At 35.1% G+C, this 25,983-nt stretch overlaps 1 protein-coding gene across 2 annotated transcripts; it reads right to left on the reverse strand.

The window, feature by feature from the left end:
• Positions 1–2,632: 2,632 nt before the first annotated feature.
• On the reverse strand, positions 2,633–25,751 carry TMEM33 (transmembrane protein 33). Of its 2 annotated transcripts, none has more exons than XM_008525343.2 (8): positions 25,578–25,751; positions 25,315–25,386; positions 22,346–22,440; positions 21,669–21,856; positions 17,930–17,997; positions 16,908–17,041; positions 12,566–12,649; positions 2,633–8,153 (listed from the first exon to the last, which is right to left on the reverse strand). In XM_008525343.2, exons 2-8 carry the CDS (start codon positions 25,357–25,359, stop codon positions 8,024–8,026), a joined length of 744 nt encoding a protein of 247 aa, XP_008523565.1. In that variant the 5' UTR covers positions 25,360–25,386; positions 25,578–25,751; the 3' UTR covers positions 2,633–8,023. The 2 variants fall into 2 exon arrangements, with proteins under 2 accessions (XP_008523565.1, XP_008523566.1); XM_008525344.2 differs by having other exon boundaries at positions 25,478–25,698.
• Positions 25,752–25,983: the final 232 nt, after the last annotated feature.

The raw sequence follows: 25,983 nt of genomic DNA on the forward strand, positions 1-25,983 counted from the left end.
CAAGGTTATTTGTATTTTAATGTCAAAGCATTAAAAGATATTGTTATTGAGCATATTAGTATTATATAATTATGTATAGTTAATTATAGCTGCCACAAAACCATTTTATAGCAAGTATAATGAACATAAAAACCCAAAGAGAGTTGTAATAAGCCCTATAGGTCCTTTGACTTTACCACAATATTAAAAGTCAAAGAAAAATAATCCTCCGGTAGGTTCTAATTATTCAGGTAAATGTTTAATTACTCACTTTGAAAAAATACTGTATTCCCAGCAATATATCCATGTAACTAAAACTATAAAAGAGCTCAAATTAAAATATTTTTCTAAAAACTGTTCCGATATTTTTGTAGTAAATGTTCTTCTGCTTTTACTTTGAAATTGAGGATTGTCCTCAGGAAAGAGAAATATAAAGTTCGTATAAAAAAAATTCAAAATAAGCCCCATAGTACAATAAGCCTGAAAAGGAAGTTTAGCCTTTTAGATAAAGGGGTAAAAGGGTAATTTCTAAACACTTCAAAAGATGAACTATATGCTTTGGACCATGATTTCAGATCAGAGAAACCTGTGTATACAACTGTATTTTTGTGAGTTAATGGTGAAAAAAAGATATCCATTTCATTCTAGATCACTGCAGGTTTCATTTCTGTCTTGAGGGTTTTTGGTTTGTTACATCAACGAAATGGCCTATTACTCTTGAACTCTAGGTAATGTTTGTAGAGCTCCAAATTTAAATAATTTAATGAAAAAATACTACAAATTACCAGGTGTTTTTTTTTAAAGGATATAAATTTAAAAATAAAATTGAGAATAAAGTGCCCTAAATCGCAATTTATTTGGAAATATTTACACTTTTCTTTTTTTGGAGGAAGATTAGCCCTGAGCTAACATCTGCCACCAATCCTCCTCTTTTTGTTGAGGAAGGCTGGCCCTGAGCTAACATCCGTGCCCATCTTCCTCTACTTTATATGTGAGACACCTGCCACAGCATGGCTTGCCAAGCGGTGCCAAGTCCGCACCTGGTACCTGAACTAGCGAACCCCAGGCAGCCTAAACGGAACGTGTGAACTTAACCGCTGCGCCACCGGGCTGGCCCCGGAAATATTTACACTTTTAAAGGCAATTTAATGAGAACGATTCTAATACTAAATCCCTCTTAATTTAATGGCATAGCCCCAAATTGCTTACCTCCTTTTTGGTTAACAGCATTCCCTTCCTTTGAAGAACTGATTTGCCTCCACTGTTTCTGGTAAGACTGCAAAAGTCCCATGCTCCTATGTTTTCAAGGAAAAACCACTGGATACACTATCTCCTTTAGGAGGAAGAGAGCAGAGTGGGAAGGCAGTATCTCCATTCCTATCACTTTGCCAAGAGCGTGGTAGTCTCTGTGTCTTTCTTTGTGGGCAATATAGGCAGAGAAGTCGTCCTTTTACTGAAAAATACTAGGATTTTTCCCTCCCTTCATATTATGCTTATTGTTATAAAATCATGTAAGTTTTTTTCGTATCAAGTCATTCTTCTTAGTCAATCACTTCTACTTATCCAGTCTAAAAGACCTATGTTATTTATTTTTAAATTTTGATATTAAAAAGAATCTTTACCTTTTCGAGATATATAATGAAAACTTACTACGTGATATAAAATAATAGAAGATGCAGGGTTGGTCATAGTGGAGGATTGTGAGGCCTGGGTGGTGATAACACAGAGGTTCATTATACCATCCTATTTTAATGTATGTTCAAAACTCACCATAATAAAATACATTTAAAAAATAATTTTGTTGACAAATCACCTGGTTCAGACTGATAACTCTCAAGGATCTCAATTGGCCACTTCTTTGAGGAGTCTCTCCATTCAATCAGCCTTGAGGAATGAGATGACCTTTCCCTTCCTAAAGCACAGAATTATTTTACAAACAGCACCATATATCCCCATGTGCTAAAGCAAAGAGCATTAGGAATCAACAATGTGTATGTCCCTATAACCTGACACCATTAAATATTTAGGAAATCAATATTCCTAATACTCTTTTTATTTATGGGGCTACCATACACTTTTCCCCTGGTGGGGAAACTCATTTACTAATTCAATATTTATTCAACTATCTTTTATACAACTGATTTCCATTATGCCCCTTTTATCATAATCTCTAAGTGGACAAGTATTTCTTTAACTTGCTTGTACAGTGTTTTGCTTTGTACAAGTTGTTAAAATTGCCACAGAAAATATCTGCCAGTTAACTCTAAAAACCTAGAAGGGAATACATTCCTCTATGTCATCCTGTGTTGATTTATGACTTCAGATATGTTGTATATTGTGAGTCATTTTAGGGTTATAAATAACTTATCCACTAGGCTGTAAATTTCACTAAACAAAAAAGTACAGAAACAAGCAAACAGCTGAGAGACCCACTATAATTTTTCTTTTTTCTTCCCATTTCACCTTAGGGCACATTTTTCCCCCCAATTTCATATTAGACCACAAAATTACACCATTCCTATTATTTGTAAAGAGCTGAGATCAAAAGAAGTGTTCAAATTCATCTGATTCTAACAGTAAGGCAATGAAGCACAATGGAAAGGTAAATTCTAACTGTAAATGCTTTTTTGCAACATAATATTTTCAAATCTGCTTAAGCCAGAGAGATTTTTATTACACAATTTGATTTTTACATCAATAAAATCTTAGATATAACAATACAGATGAAAGAACAACAATTTAATTTGTATTGAAATAAATAATTAGATATACAAAGCACATACAGTGAAAAGGGGTCACAATAAATTACAAGTGGAGACATTATTTTGCTCAATCACCAAAGAAAGCCCTTGACACTTCCAATTTCACACCATCAAATTTATCATTCTTGCTGATTTAAGCAGAACACAAAACAAATATGGATCCCAGGGCTTACTTTCACAGGTACCAGCATAGATAATTTACTATAGTGATCCAATTTGGAAATCAGTAGGGAGCAGTAAATCACTGCATAAAAGAAAGAGTGAATGAGGTCCTTTTTCCTTAGTGTCAGCAGGCTATGATTATTATGTTTATTAGATTTTCTTGAAAGGACTGAGTATTTTGTCAAATATTCAGGAGAAATATATTTCCCCTCTGAGCCCTACATTAGCATTTATGTACTTTGGTCTTGAATACAGGGGAATGATAAATTTTTCAACTTATTTTATAAATTTATACAGTCTGGATAGTATTGGCTGGTAACCCCAACTTGTACAATATTGAATATTAAAAATGGATTCAAGAGAAATTACTAAGAAATGCTGACCTACTGTATACACAAATTTTTTAGTTCAATATTACCCATTGTATACAGCACCAGAAGTAATGCATTTATAAATCAAGCAGTGTTGACTCTTTCTAATCTTTGCGACCCTTTTACATTTGTTCCAATATATACACTTCACAGATGTTACCTGCTCAAGATTTTGCCCATTTGGTCTTAACTTATACAAATATATATGTAAGCAAAAATTCATGTCAAAAGCAATTGTTCTATTTTAAAGTTACAAAAGAAAATGGTCAAAGTTTGGAATTAATCAGTGATGAACCAAGAAAAAAAGGTAAGTTTAAAAGTACTGAGCTTATCAAAAAAGTAGCTTCAGAGGGCTATGATGGAAAAAGTGAAATGATTCTTGAGCCTGCCTTTCTCCGGGAATATGAGCTAATTTTTAGATTCTAGCAAAGACATCCATCAATAATTTCTTCCTATCATTTTCTAAGAAAAAGAATCTGCTTTAGATTTTAAAAATACCGTACTTTCTCTCTTATCAAGTCAACTCAAATTCAATGCATGTCAGTTTTCCTATTTGCACTGCAAAAAAGACTACTCTAGGGTTAATCCCTCACACAGGAACAATGTGTTCCCTCTAAGAGCCACCTGAATACCACCTTAGAAAATAAACATGTCCTAGAACAATGATTACCAAACTTTTAGCAGCTTCTTTCTTATCCTTAATGCCAGATCCAGTAAGAACTTTCCACCCAGAACATTTTAAGAGGACTGCTCATTAAAACAAACTGTGGAAATAACTCCTGGATTTATAAACGGATACCTTTGGTATACCATCTATTGAGCTATACCATCATACAGCTCTCTAAAATTCTCCTAATCCTAGACAAAGTCCAATGAGGTGTTATGAGAAACTAGTTGTCTTTGCATTGAATTGGATTTACAACTTGAATTGGATTTACAAATCTAGGTACCATTCCTGATATGATATCCAAAGATTTCAATCTGCTTTTATTCTACTGTGAAAAGCCTAAATTTTAAGAGGCTGAACTGGCTCTATACCTTGTGTACCTACAAAATGACCATGAAAAAACTTTAAGTACCATTTTTCTACACAGTTGAACATGAAAGAGAAAGAATAATTTTATAATTGATGTATTTAGGTGATTTAGGCACTTAAATGAAATGAAAAAAAACCAGATTATGATTTGAATAATGCCACTCTCAACTGTGGCCAAAACTGTTTGCGTAGAAAGCAGATATTAACAGGGTACTTCTTCCAGCTTTTGAACATTTCAGTATTTAAAAAATCTACTCATAGTAAATGCTTACTAAATATCTGTTGAATATTGAATAATTACATATTAAAAAGGGTCATGGAATTCAGATCCTTAGTTTTATGGCTGACTCAGTACTTTTAGTGGCATTTAACCTTCCAACATGGTATGTGAAACAAGTGGGGGGCTACTTGAGGAAAGAGTGCCACCTACTGCTCTTAAACATAACTGTCTATGGTTACTCTCCCCCTTGAGGTTTTCATTTCACAGAATAAGTATCAAAGTAGTCTAAATGTGGTGAGAGCTTTGAGGCTAGCAGATCCTACGGGGATCTGAGCAGGAGTGGAGGGGGAGAGGCTTCAGAGTAACTATATTAATCACATAAATTCCTTAGCATTAGATAAGGAATTCCTCAATATTAATTTCATTCCCTCTGATATCAAACTTTCCAAAAACCTAAGTCTCAGTTCCTTTTGTCTTATTACATATACACTCATTTTCCTTTCCAGGATGACTAATATTCATGCCCTAAACTTAAAAACCTAATTTGATTTTTAGGAAGAAAGGAAGTTTTCCAATACCTTTACATTTCTTAGTTATACAACAGACCTCATAAATCTTTCCTAACTTCTAGTTTTAATATTAGCTTGCTTTGATTTTCCCTGTAAGGGAGGTTCCTAAATATCTAAATTTAAATTTTAAAAAAGTTAGCTTTCTTTCTTGCTTACTTCTAGGAAGATCTACCTTGATGAGTTTTATTCCAAGAAAATTTAAATACGAATTGCTATTTAAGAAATTTCTCTTTGAACTGATGTTAAATGGAGTTTAAATTCATGATATATTCATGATATATAAAACGTATATAAAAAAAGGAATATAGAATCCTTGTTAGAATTAAGTAGGTTTTGTATGCGGTTTCCACCTGTCAAAGAGGGTTTAATATCTAAAAGTGCTGGAGTGAGAAGAACGGCAGCACTATACCACTTCCTAAAGAATTATACGTTCTGGTTGTTAAATGAACTTTTTTTAAACCAGTAAGTAAAAAGTAGTTCAGCTCTGCAACTATAATTTCTCCTGCTGCATTCATTCTATATACTGCTGTTGTATTTCCTTAATTGCAATTTGATACGTGTACATGTTACACTATAATTTCAGACGCCAAATCAGCTGGTTATACAAATTCATATCGCAGAATTTCTCACTACAAGTTCATGCAAACAAAACATCTAGTAATGCTCAAATTTTAAAATTTACTTTTTCATGATCTTAGGAGTATTTTCTTTATAAATCAAGCCTTCCTTTAAAGAACAGTCAGACATGAGCATATCAGAAACATAACCCTGCTATGTGATAAAAAGCCTTGACTTTTAAAGCACAGGGTGTTCTAAATTATAATAATTAAATTAAAATTCTTCTTTGTTAAAACCAATATGAATTATTTCCTTTAGGAAAATCTTTCTGACCAACAGAAATTTTCAAAATAAAGAGGAAAAACTTAAAACAAAAGCATACTTGTGAGTCAGTAAAAGACAATCATGGTAAAAACAGAACACCCCAAAAAATTAATAAATGGAAAAACTGGTGAAATCTGAATAAGTTCTGTACCTTAGTTGACAGGATTGTTTCAGGGTTAATTTCTCAATTTTCATGAATGTTGTGTATTTATGTAGGATGTTAACATAAGGGGAAGTTTAGTAAAAGGTATACAGGACCTCTGTACTATTCTTGCAATTTTTCTATAAATCTAAAATTATCTCAAGATTAAAAACAATTGTAGAAAACAAAAGAAACTAGTAACTTAAAAATAAATGCCTTCAGCTGCCAAAATGTGACATAATTCAAGACTTAATTTTTTAAAACATTAGAAATCAATAATACACTGTTACTTAACATTATAGTCACTTTATTGCTCTAGAAAATTTAGTTCTTAAAACCATCAGATTACATATATAGAGATAATGAGGCTAGCCACACACATACACAGACACACACACAAAATCAACTGAATATCATGAGGCTGCTTCTCTAACTTAGTAGATAAATATTACAAAAATACAAAAATAGCTGATTACAGTTGAGCTATCAAGTAGATATCACATTTCTAGAGATTGCTAAGTTGAACAAAAAGAAAACTGACGTTACTGAGAAGTTACTAATAAATGTATTAGAGAAACTCCAAATTACATGCAGACACAAGAATATTGGTTACAAAAAGCATTATTACATTATTTTGGACTAAAATTTTTGCAATGTTTTAAACATTTCCAATCATGCAACAGTAATAAATATCAGACTGAATTTTATAAAGGAGTTAACAGAAGCTCAATGAACAAGATTTAACATATTATACAACTCAAATCAGTTGCATAATATATCCAATTCCCCTAAATTTATCTATGAAATTGAAATGTACACTTATTCCCCCGTAACTCCACCTCTGGCCCTATTCCCAATCAATTACCTTACCTATAAACGTTTTAATTTAACATTTTAAATCAGATTTAATGGGTAAGTATGTAATCTACAGGATAATCTTCATTATTATTTCAGAATAGACACCAAGTATGCTCAATCTGCAGTTACATTCCTTTCAAAAGGCATCTGAACTGCTGCAATTGTCTAGAAAAAGTGAAGCCTAAGAAACCGAGCAAACTGGCAGTCAAGAATCTGGTCTAGGTAGTTCTATAAACTGTAATAATACTAATAAAACCCATGTGTCCACATTTATAAAAGAAGGATTTCCTATTTGAGAAATGTTACCCACTGGGTCTCTGAAAGGAAAGCTGTATGACTACCGCTTTCTGACATAAAACAGTTAGGTGACCCCAAACACTTACTCAACTGGCTAACTTAAAGCTGAGGCTTTTAAAAAAATATTCAAAGCCACAGAAGTAATTAGGGAAATAAAATTTTGGAAGGTAATAGCATAAGATACATGCAGAATTCCTCTTATAATCGTACATCCAAAATAAATCTGTCCTAACAAAGCCACAAAAGATCAAATAACAATAAAATACAGTGGAAAATGCCTCTGTTAAAATCATCAACCAAAATTGCTGAATGGCAAAAGAATACTGCCTCAAAACATACTGAATTCACATATGTTAATATCACCATAATGAACTCATGCCAGATATAAATTCAGGTTACCAATTAGGTTGAAACAAATTTTAGAGCTATTTTTACAAGAGAAATAAATGTACTTCATGATAAAGGCACAGTATCATCTAAAAAAAAAAAATCTGATAGATTTATCACCAGACACAAACTTCCTTAATCCTTAACAACACAGCACAGTAAAATTTTCTTGGAAACTTTTTAAAAGGCTTGATTTAACATGCCAGGAAGATGATTATTTTTCCACTGAGATGCATTTATGTAGATTATGTAAATTGGATTGAGGTCAGTTTTACACCTGGAATTAACAAACCCTAGCGGAAGTACCAGCTGCTAATAATGCTTATTTATATTATATATAACTTAGCTGGATGTTAAACTACGCAACTGTTGGTGCCAGTCTGCTTATAAAGGCAATGCTCTGGAGACAAAGTCTTCTCACAAACAGTGGGCAAGCAGGTTTCATTATTATATGTTCAACAATAATCCTCAGTTCATTAAACAAGGTCCTGTAAGATAAAACAGTTTTCTTTCAGAAACACAAGGCAAAAGCAACATAATGCAAAACAAATGGTGATGATGGAATGTTCTACAGCCATTAAAGAATTTGAAGTAGTAAAAAGAAATAACCAGAATGCACAGGAATATACAAAATTCTCAAAATCAACACCTGTGTCTTTGAGGGGGCTGGCAGGGGAGGGGTCCGTTTAACAAAAGCATTTAATAAATGGCTTTCTCTGAGGGCTAGATTAGGGATGATTTCTATGTTCTTTATTGTAGAGTTACATCATTTTCACATTTAATTTAGGCAAATTCAACTAGTTCTAAAAAAGAGCAATAAAGTGAAAATTATATAATATGGGCAATCCCACCTACTATTTCCTTAAATGAACATACTTAGGGCTTTCCTCATCTGTAAAATAGAACTATGTACTTTAAGGAGTTGTAGTGAAGTTTAAACAAGACAACATAATATATACTCAATAAATTTACTTCCCAGTTGGATCACTCCATGATTTAACTGGCTCTTGTTTGCCTTCAGACTAAAGCCCAACTCCTTAACATCCAATGCTCTCCAGAATCTGGTCTCTGTTGAATTTTCTGCTTCATTTCTTGCCACTCTCTGCCATGACTGCTATGTTCCAGTTATGTTGCATGTTTGTGCCTAAAACAGGTTGTAGACTGACTTTGCCTTAACTGTGCTCATTTCCTACAAAGTACTCTATATTACATACTATACACATCACACATATATTGTACAGGCTAGCACACACAAAATTATGTACACTGTACTGTAATTTATAAATGATTTGAAGGAACATCAAGGGTAATTTTATTCACAATTTTCACCTTATATGCTGAGTCATCCTGCATAAAGACAAAACTCCTGTTCTACATTTCTGTATCCTCTGTATTATTTTTATGGTTAGGAAAAGTAATAAGCTACTGTTTTAAAAAAGAATGTAATAAACTCTCACACAAAGATAGGAAGGAAATTTAGAAAGATGCACATTTATCAAAAAACCTGACCTTCTTCTTGTAACTCCTATCTTTCTGACAGCCCCATAGCTCACAATTCTCCAGGCCAGAAACCTGGAGGTCGTCTTTATCTCATTCTTCTTCCCCAAGCCCTAAGTTCCTACCCTCCTGAATAGTTTTCAGATTTATCCCCTTTTTCCTAAAACACTGAATTAGTTCAAGCTCTGGACTACTCTAATAGTCTCCACACCGTCTACCTTTGCGTTCTCTAGGTGAGCTTGCAGTCCATCTTCTGGAATGGTATTTCTAAATCACATCTCATCACATTCTCAACCCCTCCACACTGAACTTCAATTAAGTTCCAGACCCTATCATAATCTGGTCCCTGTCTACCTTTCTGGGCACAGATCTTTATTACTTCCCTATATACTTTTTCAGCTCAAGCAACATCTAACTGTTGGTATGTCAGGCACTTTCAGGCACCCATGTGCCAGAACTCAAACTTCAAGAGATCTGGCTTTTACTACTACCTCCTCAGTCTCATCTGTCTCCCTCTGTTCCCTGTGCCTCCACAGCACCTTCATCACCATATTGACTTACACAGCTGTCTAATTCACTCAGCTCTAAGTCCCTAGAAAACAGGTATTTCAATCCTATATAACTTGTTAGCACCAACAAACAATCACTGTCCTCTAAATAAATGAGTCTAATGAATAAAGCTAGAAGGCATCTTGAAAATACTCTATTCAAACATCTGTAGGTTACAGATGAGACCTAACGCCACATGGCTATTTCTCTTATTCCTAACTCTATCACTGGCATAATCCAGACCAAGTCACAGAGCTCCTTTGGAGCAACGCTGACATTTGAACTTTCACTGATGATGAAAATGTCTATCAGTGCTGTCCACTACAGTGGCCATCAGCCACACAAAGCTTTTGAGCACCTGAAATGTGGTTAGCGTGACTCAAGAATTTAGTATTACATTTTATGAATTTTAATTAATTGAAATTTAAATGGTCAAATGTGGCTAGTGGCTGCCATATTGGACAGCACAGCTCTGGACAATCTACACTAGACATCTACAAAAGACTGATACCACTAACTTGAGAATAAATATCATGATAGGCAAAAATGGTACAAACTGTTGATACAGAGTGTCTCAAAACCCTTAACAAAAAAAGTCTAGTGTAGAAAGTGTAGTTTTATAAACTGTTGGTATTTATAAGTGCAAATATTTTCCATTACCTTTACACTTTTTTTTAATTTAAAGATTGGCACCTGAGCTAACATCTGTTGCCAATCTTTTTTGTTTCTTTCTTTCTTCTCCCCAAAGTCCCCCAGTACATAGTTGTATATTCTAGTTGTAAGTCCTTCTAGTTCTGCTATGTGGGACGCCACCACACCATGACCTGATGAGTGGTGCTGGGTCCATGCCCAGGATCTGAACTGGGAAAACCCTCGGCCACCAAAGTGGAGCACGTACACTCAACCACTCGGCCACGGGGCCAGCCCTTTTTCCACTGTTCTGATTAAAATGTGTGCTTATGGGAAAACTCTGAAGATGCTCAATAACACATATTTGTGTTATCTTGATCCACTGCTATTCTCTTCTTTTTTATTCCAGTGAACACGTCTAAATTTCTGTATGTGTTGATCTGATTTAAGGGTATATGGGAAAATGGGAGTGGAGAAGAAAAAGCATATTAAAAAAACAAAGAAAAACAAATCTGCTGATGAAAAATGGATGTCAGGGCAAGGGACCAGAAGATAATGTCTGAAATGAATACAAGGACAAGAAAGAAAAAGGGCAAAAACTGACAGAATCGAGTAAAACTGAAGGTCAACTTGAAACCAGAGATTCAAAAGACATTTCCTAGAGAGCATAAAAACCCCTCAAAGGAGAAGAATCAGAATCATAGAAAAAAGAAAATAAACTATTTATTAAGACCTTATTAAATCTAAGCACTTTTAAAACATTACTTCATTCGACCCACATAAGGAGGTTTTCTCCCTACCAATGAAGAAATTAAAATTTAAATAACTTGCCTAAAGTCACACACCTGGCAAACGATGGGTTGGCATTCAAATTCACTTCTTTTTACTTTGCTTGTGAAGATAAGACAGAGATCAAGCTAATACACTCACTGGCTTTATGGGTGAATTTCACTACATAATAAATTTATTTTAAACTTGAAAACAAAAACTATGTTAACATTAGTATCTGAGTAACATATTTAAGAAGCTATCAAAAACAGCTATTCGATTTGGTTTTACTCTAACTTTTGAGATCAGCATGCATAATTTACAGTTTAATTTAAGCCTCCATTCATGAACATTAAAGTAATTCACTAAAATATTTCTCTACTTCCTCATTTTTCCATTCCTAACTGTTCTGTCCAGGCTATCAGAAGAATATTATGATCACGTCAAAACCATTATTCTCATACATCTAAAAGATAAATTCTAAACTTCTTACTCTGAAACTCAAGAGGCTTTATGATATGGCTCGAATATGCCTTTTTCTTTTTTTTTTTAAAGATTTTATTTTTTCCTTTTTTCTCCCCAAAGCCCCCCAGTACATAGTTGTATATTCTTCGTTGTGGGTCCTTCTAGTTGTGGCATGTGGGATGCCGCCTCAGCGTGGTTTGATGAGCAGTGCCATGTCCGCGCCCAGGATTCGAACCAACGAAACACTGGGCCGCCTGCAGCGGAGCGCGCGAACTTAACCACTCAGCCACGGGGCCAGCCCCACGAATATACCTTTTTAATCTTAGCTCCAATCACTCACCATTCAGAATCTCCATTATAGTCAAACAGGTCTACTCAATGCCCCTTAAACATGGCTTATACCTTCTAGCCTCTGAACTCGTGCTCCTACTGTCTTCATATCTAAAATGCTTTTCCCTATTTTATCTATTCAAAGGCTTTAATTCTTCCAGAACAAATTAAAATCTCTATTTTGGGAAACTTTCCTGGGCTCTTCTATCTTCTGGCTCAGAAGACAGAAGATGACAGATGCTCTCTCCCTCCTGTGGACTACAGTACTCATATGATAAAGCAAACATATGACAGTTCTCATATACTGACTTGTTAATACTGTATCCTGAACTACTGTTTCCTTATTTTATCATCTGAAATATGTTTTTGTTTCTTCAACTAGGAAAGCTCCTTGAGAGTGGGACTTACGTCTTACACATCTTTAAATTCCTTAAGCTTTAGTACTATCTGAGAGGTGGTCGAGATAACTCCAGTCTCAGTTTCTGAAAAGACATACAATCACCTCCTCACCAATCCTAGAAGCCCTGGAACTTAAATTTATGAAAACATTGCTTGCTTCTAACTTCTAATACAAAAGCTAAGTAACTCTTAAAAGTTACAAACACTATATTTCACAATACCTTTAACAAATAAAACAGATTTAAATTAATCACCAGCTTACCGACAATATGGATTTCTTCGAGAGGAATATCGAAGAGTTAGAAATCTATAGTATATAAAAGGCTGGAGCAAACTTCCTTGACCACTGAAATAAACAAATAAAAGGAGAGTAAATATACATTATCAATTCACATGTGTACTCACAAAACTTAAAGGCAAGTTTATTGGAGAATATGTGTGTCTTCATTCACCAAAGAGTCATAGTAATATCTATGACATCTAAATCAAATTTATTCTTAAAAAGGAAATAAAAGAATGTATATGATTGGTAAAGAATAAAATGTATTGGTTAAATTTTTACAAACATGTATTCATGTATGTATTACTTTTTAAATTTTTAAAAGCTACTAAATGAGTCAGGAAATGTTATATAAATGCTTCCATAATTACCACTAATAATTGATAATCAAGTTTTAAAACTTTATAACATATTACAATGAAAAGTGGTTCATTTTATACAAACTAATAAAATCACACAGGCTAACAAGTAAATTTACACAGCCTATTCTAATTATTTCTCTTGGTTAAAAAAATACCATTACAAAAAAAAAAAAAAAACACCATTACAGGGGCCGGCCCCGTGGCTGAGTGGTTAAATTTGCACACTCCACTGCGGCAGCCCAGAGTTTCGCTGGTTTGGATCCTGGGCGCAAACATGGCACCGCTCATCAGGCCATGTTGAGGTGGTGGCCCACATGCCACAACTAGAAGGACCCACAACTAAGAATATACAACTATGTACCTGGGGGCTTTGGGGAGAAAAAGGAAAAAAAAAAAAATCTAAAAAAAACAAAACAAAAAAAACACCATTACAATACCCCAAGAGTCATATATATATCTATGAAATCCTAAGTCTGGAATTCTTTGCTAGGAAGAACTATGTGGATTAATATATTTACTGAAATAACTACAAATGAAATGTGACAACAATCTAACATGGATAGTTAAGTAGCAGAACTAAGTAAATTATATTATGCTTATCTGATGGACTTAGTATGCAACTACTTAAAATCTTGATTATGAAAACTACAAAGCAACTTTGAAGAAAGTAGAATAAAAACTATATACAGTATTACAACTATATTTTAAAACTTTTTTAAAGGAAATACATTAAGATGCTAAATGTGGTTTGTTTTTTGGGTTAATTTTTTCGCCTTTTCTTCTAAATTGTGTGATACTACTTTCATCATAAAAATAATTTACATGATTACAAACTTATCACTAAAATACATGTTACATCCATTTTTCCCAATAAATCACATGACAAACCTTTAAATCTTTAAATTGAAAAATACACATACTACAGAAAATATAGAAAGAAAAGAATACTCAATGAGAAACAAATCTTCCACCAAGCTAGCTCCTTCCTCAAAGTTATAGCACAGTCTCTAATATATCCTTCCAGAAATTTATACACACAATGTATAAATGACTAACACTAATAGAGTGCTCACTTTATAATTACTGAATCTGTTGAACAACTGTAGGAGGGAAGTGGTCTCATCATTCCCATTTTAAAGATGAAGGAACTGAGGCAGAAAGGAATACGTACATGCCCTTAAACTTATACATACATACCTCAACATATAAATGGGGAATACCCTACATGGTCCCTTACATGGTCCCTTTTTTTTTTTTTTTTTTTTTACAAACTTTTAAACTTACTATATCTTGGAGATCATCCTCTATCACAACACATAAATTTACCTCATTCTTTTTACAATTTCAAGTATTCCACCTTATACATGTACTATTATGTAACAAGTTCTCTACTAATGAATAAAGCTACAAGGATCATCCTTTAATCTGTCTTTGCACACGTGTGTGTGCATGCATATGTAACATAAACTCAGACTTCATGTTCATTTTTAAATACAGAGCTTTAAGCATTATTGCTAAAAATATAACTTAATATTAAGACTTCTAACATTAGACTGTGCTTCTACCATGAAGGGTAGCATGTAAGGAATAATGAACTAAAATTATTTTTAATTTTATAGTTTGTGTTATATTCAAGAGACATACTTAAAGCATTAATAGCTTTTCCTATTAGGGATCGAATAAAACTTCCTAACTTTATTTTAATTTTTTAGAATAACAAAGTGATTTCTCTATTTAAATATTTCTGGTAAATTCTCCTTTCCTTTACAATAATCTTAAAAATTAGGGGCTGGCCTCATGGCTGAGTGGTTAAGTTCACGTGCTCCGCTTCGGTGGCCCAGGGTTTTGCTGCTTCGGATCCTGGGCATGGACATGGCACCACTCATCAGGCCACGCTGAGGCGGTGTCCCACATGCCACTAGAAGGACCTACAACTAGAATATACAACTATGTACTGGGGAACTTTGGGGAGAAGGAAAAACGAAAAAAAAAATTAAAAAATTAAAAAATTAAAATCAGTTTGCACATAGTCAGTGTTTAAATAAAAGATTAAGTAGCACAACTGAGTTAATGTAGTCAAAACTTGGTGATCCAACCAAAAATTCACTCCAGTTCCAAAAATGAGGCTTTTGTTTTAAGTGTGCATGGCATCTCAGCATTCCACTATAAATCTTATGTTGATTTAAGAGGAAAATTAATTATTTTGCTTATTAAACAGAAGCTGGAGGTTTCAAATGCAGACATCAATGATCTCTACACAAAGAACTAGCTTTGGTATCTTCATTTTTTTTTTAATTTTTTTTTTTTTTTGATTAAGATTAGCCCTGAGCTAACATCTGCTGCCAATCCTCCTCTTTGCTGGGGAAGACCGGCCCTGAGTTAACATCTGTGCCCATCTTCCTCTACTTTATATGTGGGACGCCTACCATAGCATGGCTTGACAAGTGGAGCGTAGGCCCACACCCAGGATCTGAACCGGCAAACCCCGGGCCGCTGAAGCAGAACCTGCAAACTTAACCTCTGCACCACCGGGCTGACCCCTGCTACCTACATTTTAATTTTCACCCAGTTACATGAAACAAATCACAGAACCTGGCACGACCCAAGAAAACAGAAAAGTGAATAAGAGGGCAAAAAGTTGCCTTTACTAATTAAATGTTTAAGTGTCTGATCACTATCACAAAAGAGGGACATTAACTTTTAGGGTGAAAGTTTTAGAGTGAATAATGGACAAATAAGGCAGTATCAAATCCTATGTTCAATGTTCATGGAACGTTGGAAGGATTTCAGGGAATTACTTATTTCAACTACCACTAGTTTTTTAAATGTGGAAAATCAAGGCTCAGAAGGCTAAGTTAATGGTCAAATCAACTAGAATCCAGGTCTGCTAACACCCAGTAAGTCTTCCCATTGTATCATTCCAGAACTTTTATATTACCTAGTTTGCAACCCCACAACTTAAGCGACATCTGGTGATCCTGGAGTTTTCAGAGGAAAACATTACTTAAAAGAATGGAACAGATGTATTTATGAGGAAATCTATAAAACTCTGTTACTAGCTTGAAGAGAGACGGAAGGAAAGGAGTAACTGCTAGGCATATATATAAAAAAAAAAGGTTCATAGCCAAATGATACTTTAGCTTTTTTCTTGTTTCTTTTTTTTTTCTTGAGGAAGATTAGCCCTGAGCTAACTGCTGCCAATCTCCCTCTTTTTGCTGAGGAGGACTGGCCCTGCGGTAACATCCAGACCCATCTTCCTCTACTTTATATGTGGGATGCCTACCACAGCATGGCTTGCCAAGCGGTGCCATGTCCACACCTGGGATCCGAACCAGTGAATCCAGGGCCGCCGAAGCGGAACGTGTGCACTTAAGTGCTGCACCTCCGGGTCGGCCCTGATATTTTAGCTTTTATCTGTAATGTCCTATTACTTGTAAAACTAAAAATTAAAAAAGCAATAATCGGGATTGAAATGTAGTTTTAAAACCTAAATGCAGACTATTGATGGAGGGGTCAATACTTTGCTATTCTAATGTTCTAATTTTTAAAAGGAAGGCTTTCCTTATTCATACATTACTCCGATGCAAACAAATACAGAGGTGATAGTAGGCAGCTATAAATACCAGACCTAATTTTTCTCTAGTGTAAGAAAAATCATCTCAATAATGGCAGAACGGTCTAAAATAGACCTCCTAAGATTCTTTCAAAGGTAGTAATTCTGAAATTAATTTTCAGAATGTTAAGTGATAATTCACAAGGAACAATAAGTAAGACAAGTTCCTAGGTTTACTATAATCTCAGATTTTCTACTATAAAGTGAAAAGATGATTGCTAAGATCCATCTAGCTAAGTGTATCAGTATCTACTTCAACAGATTTAAGGAGGATAAAATTTGAGCTAATATATTTACTATGTTCACGAAAGTCATCTGCCTCCCAAAACAAATATATTTTCGTTCTTACCTAAAAAGCATAAAAACTGTAGCAGGCATCAAGAATATTTCGTTACAAGCAATGAATTTCAAAATATTCTGTTGATTAGCACTTAATTTATCCAAGACAGATCTCAGCAGAGGTAAACTATTTGAACCCTTTGCCTAAAACATAAGAGAACAAACATTAGAAATAACAAAGCATTTTTGATCTCTCAGTTATTTTCTTTCTTTAGATAAACAGCATATCCAACAGGCAATACAACCGAAAGACAATTATTTGGAGATGGTGACATAAAAGTTTACAAAAGTCAGTGTATTTTCCTGCTTTATTGTATTTTGTTAGTTGAAGAGTTAAAAGTCATTTTCATGCTTTTTCTTAAGAAAGATTAGATCATTTCACAAAAAATCGTCATTTCTCTCCAACCACCATAAAATCTGACTACCCAGTAATACAGTTAAAGTATCTGTGACTCCTTAGCTAACGAAAGGTAGAAATTATGGAATCCAATTACTACTGTGAAAAAAAGGGCAACACAAGGCAAAAATAATGGATATTTTAATTCAAATTTCAGTGCATCTGGAGCCAATCTGCCCGGCACACTGAAGCCAGGCTTAATGTTTCAACCTGGGAATAAGAAAAAATTTTAGGAATTTAGCAGATTGAACATCAGTGTAAAACAAACTCAGTACACTCTACTTACTTGTTATGTTAGAAGTAAGCATTGACAGAACAAGACATCTCTGACAACCTATCAAATCTAAAAGATAGGACTTTTTAAAAAAATAAAGAGATCTATTTCAAACTTCAGAAATTCCTCTGGCAACTGAGGAGTAATCTGAAACACAATCCTTTATCTATAAAATGTACCATTTTGTGAAACTTAAACAATAAAAAATTCCAAACTTAAACCTTGCAAATCACTAAATAATTTAGAACAAGTTTGGAAGGAACAGAGGAACTTTTTGTGACAAATGCCCAATGTCTTAGAACTCAAATTCATGTCAACTATCTGTAATCCAGGAGTTAAAAAAAAGCATAGTTTTACTTACATCAAGGACCTTTTTTGTATACGTAGCAGCATGAAGCAAAGAGAACAACAAGACTGGGAAAATGCTCACTGAAGGAAACAATTAAGGAAAACATTTAAAATTCATCAAACACTTTGCAAAACAGGCTATGTATTACGTCCAACTACATAATTCTGAAATGGCATCTGCTAAAATGAGTTCAGCAATGGCTTTTGTTTTACTGACATACTTGATAACCAAAGGAAGTTTTTAAAAAAATCTATAAGGAAGAACATTACTTCATTTTCTAAAGCTCACAGTTCTTAGATGAAGAAAATAGTGAAAAAAGTTTATTTCTATTGGATAAAATATTGTAAACGTTTGCTAAATTAAATTGAAATCTAGGCCACCTCAAAGTGTTCAATACAGCTTTTAACCCCACAACAGTCACTCTGGCCAGAATAACTTAGCTTTTAAATACAAGGATAGTCTTTTGTGCACTGCTTTCACTATCTCAACTCCTTAGGAAAGAGTCTGGGGTAATGGTTTAAAGAGCAGTTCCCAAATTCTACTCAACTAAAGATCTTATTACTTCTTTCCTACAAGGACCGCACTATTTTGAGGTACTGCACCTATTAAGCTTTTACAGTTAATGTGTTCTCAACTTGTACAAATAAAAAAAGAGAGTGTATATTTGGGTTTGTATCTACTCAACTGAGAGTCTCATCAGACTAATTACAGACATAAGCAAAGAATCCTTATATTAGATTGCAACTGTCTGGCTCTACGTCATGAATAAATATACAATTTTCATTCAGCTTTTTGAAAAACAGAAATTGTTCAAAAGATCCTATTCACTCCAATTTCTGCCAGGTTGATAAGAACAGTAACAAAAAATTTGTCAAGTATTTCCATAAAATGATATGAACCGTTAGTCAATCACAAATGGCAAAAATAGTTGTCCTAAAAATATTAAGAGGTTCTAATAAGCAAATTTTTATATTTTATATTTTTCTACACTAACTGAAAGCCTGGTGTGACAGGAAATGATGACTGCTGTGACACAATACGAGTATCACATTCATTATAACCATAACTCAATTAGGACCCAAAAGTTCCGAATTTCCACCTGGCGAGCAAGACACTGACCTTATACCTAAGTGTTAGAAGAATCCTCTTTTACATTTTTTAATGAATCATAGATCCCTTTGAAACTGATGAAAGCTACAACCCTCTCCTAAGGCCACTGTAAACTCTGTTGCTTCTTAAATAATTCAATCTAAACTGTGACATACATCCTAACTTGAAGCCTAATTCAATAAAGAGGCAACGTCAGGTAGTGAAAACAGAACCTCGAATTGAGAGTCAAGATACATGGGTTCCAGTCACGGCTCTGACACTAACTTCATTTCCATAGGCCAAGTTTCATATTCTGTCAAATGAATATGTAGCAATCAAAGCGAGAGATTTCTAACGTATCTTTTACCTCTAACATTCTATAACTCCCAAATCCTTGATAAGAGATTCATAGTCTTAGCTTTCAATGTCATTTTTAGACCACTTAGAAAATATAAGGGGTGAAAAGTCTACAATTTAAACCCTGTCATTGTTAGAGCAAGGACAATATATCACCTTTGTAAGAACAAAGATCAGAATCTAACTTTGTAATATGACTTTGGGCTCACCTTTATTTATTAACATAATACTCAACTACTTTAGATTACTGTTTCTTAACTATTATCAGTTTCTGTTACTCCCACTGTTCACTACTCCTCCCCACCACTCTAAAAATTTAAGGAACATGAAATCTTAATCTTTGACTCCCCAGAGAGGGGCTATGAAATAACCAATTGCATAGAAAAGGCAGAGAGGTTGTCTTCACTGGTCATGAGTCTCATTTGGCACTATCTCAGGATTCACTCAACAAAACTTACTGACCACCTGCTCTGTGACACACAATGTCCCAGAGGTCAGTATTGGTGCATTCAATTTGCTCCATATTAATTATCTGGAAAACAGTTTCTACTTCTCTCTCCAAAGAAATTTTAAGCTACTAAAGGGCAGAACCAAGAACCTTTAAATAACTTCTCATTATATCTTAGAAAGGCAAGAATTTTAATTATTAGTGATTGTAAAGGACCTCAATAAATGTGATAGACAAAAGCAGATCAATCCAAGGGTTGGCCCTGTGCCTAGTGGTTAAGTTCGCGTGCTCTGGTTCGGCAGCCCAGGGTTTTGCTGGTTCGAATCCTAGGCTCAGACATGGTACCGCTCATCAGGCCATACTGAGGCGGTGTCCTACATGCCACAGCTGGAAGGACCTACAACTAAAAATACACAACTATGTACTGGGGGGCTCTGGGGAGAAAAAGGAAAAATAAAATCTTTTAAAAAAAAGCAGATCAATCCAATGATGTGCCAAACAAATGTGACTGTCATTTAGTTGTAGTACAACAATCATTTGTGAGTTTTACCTAAAAATGAACAAACACAGGGGCCAGCCAGGTGGCGCAGCAGTTAAATTCGCATGTTCTGCTTCAGTGGCCCAGGGTTCACCGGTTCAGATCCTGGCTGCAGACATGGCACCTCTTGGCAAGCCATGCTGTGGTAGGCGTCCCACATATAAAGTAGAGGAAGATGGGCACGGATGTTAGCTCAGGGCTAATCTTCCTCAAAAAAAAAAAAAAAGCTAGAAAAAAAAGAAATGAATACAAATACAAATTATGGTGGGACATTACAGACCCAAGCATGCACTGAAATCAGACAGACCTTGTCAGCTTAACTAACTTGCCAATGTGATGTCAGGCAAGTTATTTTAAATTCTTTGAGCGTCAGTATCCTTATCAATAATGATGCTCATGATTTTTTTCAGATTGTTGCAAGGATTAAACGTCAAGTTTGTATATACTGGCAAAATGAATACTCAAAAAATTTCAGTTTCCTCCTCTTCCCTTTTCCTTAAAACTTACAAAAAACTATTTAAAATTTGATACTCCACAAACATACAAAATATTATCTAAAAATGTAATAGTCTTGGATACATATTTTATCGTGCTTTCCATTATGTATAGTTGTATCATAATATCATAACTCTTAAGAGTTCTTGAGTTCTCTTCCCTCATCCCTCCCCTTCCTTTTTAGAATACCTATTATCATCCCACGACACAGACTTGAAATTGGTAAACATACAAATTCCAAATGGGTTATTTAATTCTTATTAGCTCCAGAGATTATCCATGTGTCCTCATTTTCTACTCTAACCACAGCAAATACTAATTTCTTTTTCTTTTATTAATTACCTCATTGTCTGCTTAAATAAGTTATTTCTTGATGAATTTCCATTTGTTCCTAGCTCCTAGGAGTTAAAAGTAAAAGCTAAGCATTACTCTTTTTATAAAGCAAGACATCTGGACATTTTCCCAAAGATGATGTGAATTAAACGAAAGAAAAATTTAAATGTTAAAATAAGTCCTCCATAGGCTTGTGCTATGAATCTCAATTTTAAAATATCCATTGCTAATAGAGAAGCTTACAAGAGACGAGAACAAAGATCCAAAGTTTAAAATTCACACACCAGCTCTTCAAAATTTAGATTTCACATTTTACAGTCAGAAATTCTTACAATAAATCTATCTTCATTTAAATGAAGTGCAAACAAATGAACCAACCCAGGCTTCATGGAATACCCTCATTGCTGAGTCCTTCCTATAGCGAAAAAAAAAAAAAATCAGAAGAACGCTCCTACACTCTCAGTAGACAATTTCACGGTATAAAAGGATACTTGTAACAGGGTAGGAATTGACAAAGATGAGTGAATACAACAGGTAGTGGCAGCTGTCCTCTAACAAAGCCTGGGCCAGGAATGCTCTGCTCAACTGGAAGTGCGGTAATCTTTGGTGCAGCCTCAGAGCACTGGTAAGAGCATTTGCCAGCAAAGCACGTTGGTAAAAGCTTGCTGCTTCATGCAACCTGCAAATTACCAGAGGAGAGGTTATCATGAGACATAAACAACTACCATGTCTCTTCCTCCTTTGTGAATTGCATCATAATTGCACAACACCTAAATCTATTACTCGTCAATAGAAAAAAATTACTTGAATCTAGGTAACTTCTTAGAAGCCTCACTTCATATATATTCCCAACTGAATTTTATAAAGCAGTCATTCTTCCTGTTAGGTTAAAAAGTCATAAATGCAAAAGTTTTACATGAACTCATCTCATCCCCACATACCCATTTTCTCTCAGATTTTCAATGTGATACCAGTTTTCACAAAGCATAAGATATAAAATATTCCTCCAGTTGGTAATATTACTAGGTTACTGGTGCCATAAGGACGAGACTCGTGTTTTATTGTCCCTGAATCCTTTACAGTTTAACAAGTCTTGCACCCAGAAGGTATTCCATAAAAACTGACTGAACAAGTGAATATCAAAGGCAGAAATACGTATAATACATACCCAAGAAGAGGCAGAACAAACAAAGCAGAGCAGTAAACTGTGAACAAGCGAGAAAACCACATTGCTGTGTCCAGTTTATTGGTCATCATGAATTGCTGAATTTAAAAAGAAAAATATTGTAGTAAACCAAACCTGCAAGTTATGTTTTTAAGGATGAAGATTATGTAGTTTTAGTCCTATTCAAAATGTTTTAACAACTCTGTAGCAACTGTTTTTTTTTTAAATCATTAAGTGAAAACTCTCAAGGCGATTGTTTCATGTATATGCTCAGTAACAAGACCAAAACAGAAAGTACTTAAATAGGATACTAGTTGACACTTTAAAAAGTAAAAAGACTAATTAAGAAAGAAAAATTTGGATAGAAATTTAACTACAATTGTCTATATTCCTTCAACACGTGTAATACTAGCTTCATCTATTTTAAAAGAACATTAAATAAGAACTAATTGCTCTCAAGAGAACCATAAAGCCTATTCTTAGAAAAATCTCATATTCAAAGAGGTAGATCTCAGATCTGAGTAAAAAGGCATCACAAAAAGCCAATTTGGATTAAATAAACCTTACAAAGGAAAAATGTAAAATCATGGTAATAATAGGCACTCATTATTGAACTCGTCAGTCTATGGACGACTTGCTTATGCACACACAAGGGCCTGGCATACTGTAGATGCTCAAAATATGGCTATCATGTGTTAAATGGCACCTGCCTCTCTGATTTTATGACTTTCTTCACCTCCTCGAAGCTCTCCCAGACATCTTACCCTGGTTTCAGTGGCTCTAGACTAAACTTCCATATACCACTTTCTTCTCCATTTTTTTTCATTCTGTGTTTTCCTTTCCTGCATTTTACCAATAGATGTGTCCATTACCACTAACACAATAACTTAAAATCTGTTTTCTCATTCAAAATGTATCTTGTATTCAAATTCTAAGTGGCTTTTACATTTTTGATAGAATCTATATGAATAATTTTTACATCAAAACCCAATACAAACATAAGTGGGTACATAAAGTAAACAAAAGTTTCACAAAACAATACTTATCTTCAATATGCGTGATGGATTTTGGCATTTCGTACTCTAATGTTTTAGAAATACTTAACATTTCCACTAAATTAATTTCAAAATTCATTAACAGGTCTTTTAACCTAGAGTCTAAAACACTACTCTAAGCAATCTAATAATTATCTTTTGAAAGGCAGAAAAAACTTTTGGGAAAAAAAATGCAAGTATATTTTAAAATTCAAGGATGTTTTATTGCATGTGCTTTTAAGAATATGCAGGTGATTTTAGAAATATGTCTCTGGTTTACTCTACCCAAACCTACTATACTGTAACTCCTCTAAATTTCAATGATCACCAGGAAAGGGGAAGGGTGAATCTAGCTTACTGTGCTCAGTTTCTCTACAAATATTCAGTCTCTAAACCATAGTCTGAAATTCAACTTTAGAACATTTTCTTTAAAACCTATTCGTTTAGGGTGTTCATTTTGTGATACATCATTGAGCTATGCATTTCATTTTGTATACTTTTGAGGATGTGTATTTTATTATACAATAAAAAAGGCTTAAAAAGTGTATTGGTTTATATTTTAAGAGTGATTATAAATTGTGTTATAAATAGTTCAGGCAAAAAATACCAATGAATCTTTCGGGGAAAACTACTGAAGTGAAAAACTATTCACAGTCTCCAAGTATCTTACTACAGAACACTTTTTAATTACAAAGGAAAAAAGGTATCTTTACAATGGAGAATCTGGTGGACATCACCTTAACCAAATAATCAAACTTAATATCTCCAATGATGGTATAAATCAACATAAAATGTTCCTGATATTATACAATGCACTGAGAAGGACAGAATATCACTTATGTAATATTCCTACCAAAATGTTTAGCCTGAATGTGGTTAATGGAGAAAAGAAACAAATCAGACAACTCCAATTTGAGGAGCATTCTGCAAAACAACAGGTCTGGACTCTAGAAAGACAAAAATGGGAGGAGGAGGGCAAGAAAACTTCTAGACTAAGAGACTAAAGGCCAGAAAATGTAGTGCATGCTTTTCAATTAATTCTGGATAAGGAGGAAGCAGCTTTTAAGGGCAACTGGAGAAAGCTGAATATGGATTGTCTATTAGGTAATAACGCATATCAATGTTAAATTTCCCAAATTTAACTGCAAAAATTCCTGCGATGACCGCACCGTGATCATGTAGAAGAATAATGAATGAAGTATTTATGGGTTAAAGATCACGATGTATGCAACTACCTCTCGAATGCTTCAACAAAATAAAGAAAAAAGAAACAATGTGTATATAAATACAGATGTAGTAAAATGTTTAAAAAGAAAAAAGTGACTTACTCAATTCACGTACTCATAGTGTTTAAAATTAAAGGCAATAACGCTTCAGGCACAAATAACCAGTAAGCAGAAGAGCCGCATCTCAAGAACAAAAAATTTACAAAACCGTAACAATATTTCTCTTTGTAAAGAGGGACAAAAATGAATAAAGGAAAAAAGAAGATCGCTCTCCTCGTTCTGCGTAATTCCTACATAATAGCAGAAAATGGGCAGAAACGTCTTCTACCAGCACGTGTGAGCGGAATGAGGCGTGTGTCACAGCACAACCTCAGGTGGCATCTTCAATCTTGAAACCTACGACAATCAGAGACCGAGGCAAGGCGGAAAAAGCAAGGTGGAAAAAGGCAAGGCGGCCCAATTTCCATAGTATACAGGTTAGGGCCACCTGCTCCAGACCTGCCTGTTATCGGTTCCGAAACAGAAACTTGTAGTTCCCTCTAGATCTTCGCTCACAATCTCCCCTCTCCAACCCACTCCCAACCCCGACCCGAAGCACTAATCCCAGTCCCGAAAGCCTCTTCTGGAACGCCTCGGACCCGGCTCCCAACACTTCCTCCTCCTTTCTAACTCTAGCAAAGCAAGCCAGAGACGACCCTGACTGCTCACTTACCACCGCGCCCGCCCCTTGCGGGCCGTTCGGGGCCGTATCCGCCATAGGGGACTCACACACGCGTCTGGGACGCTGCAATTGGGAAAGAGAAAGAAAGAAGGGATGTCAGCACCGGGGCCACGACTCCAGTAACCGGCCTCCCTGCCCCGTGCCACAAGCCCACCGCGCCCTGCGGCAACTCCGAGCCTCCACAGGGGGCAAAGGTCTCGCCCGCTTCAGTGCAGCGCACTGCCCCGAGGACACCTGCTGTGACCAAGAAATACCTGTCCAGCACGGTCAATAGCAAAGCTGGGTTTCTAGAAAAAGCGGAGCATAGGCGGAGCTTCGGGACAAGGCCCAACAGTGCGATCGAAGGCCGCCGGCCCCCGGTTATTGCCGAACCTGGAAGTGCTCCTTTCACTTCCGTGGGGAAGAGGCGGTGACAAAGAGCAGAAACCGGACGCTCTTCCCTGAGGCATGATGGGAAGTGTAGTTTGTCTTGTTTGGCTTCACCTGTATTATACGCCAATCGGCTCTGTAAGCTAAGAGGCGAGGCTGGCGAAGCAAATTTTCTGATCTCCGGCGCACAGGTGGTCTTCCCAGTCCGTGTCCAAACCGCGAAATCTCTCTACTACCTAGTATAGAAGCGTCAGAAATGTCTTCTTTTCTGTTTTCTTCTAGGGGCTGAGG

Source organism: Equus przewalskii, chromosome 3 (assembly GCF_037783145.1).
Source record: "Equus przewalskii isolate Varuska chromosome 3, EquPr2, whole genome shotgun sequence".
Taxonomy (NCBI): domain Eukaryota; kingdom Metazoa; phylum Chordata; class Mammalia; order Perissodactyla; family Equidae; genus Equus; species Equus przewalskii.

Bases quoted from the DNA above. Each gene is read 5' to 3' on its own strand.
- TMEM33 (XM_008525343.2), bottom strand. From the start codon at position 25,359: ATGGCGGATACGGCCCCGAACGGCCCGCAAGGGGCGGGCGCGGTG. The intron at 17,042-17,929 runs GTAAGTAAAACT...CTTATGTTTTAG, and splicing joins ATACAAAAAAGGTCCTTGAT to GCAAAGGGTTCAAATAGTTT. The intron at 12,650-16,907 runs GTAAGAACGAAA...TGTTTATTTCAG, and splicing joins ACAGTTTTTATGCTTTTTAG to TGGTCAAGGAAGTTTGCTCC.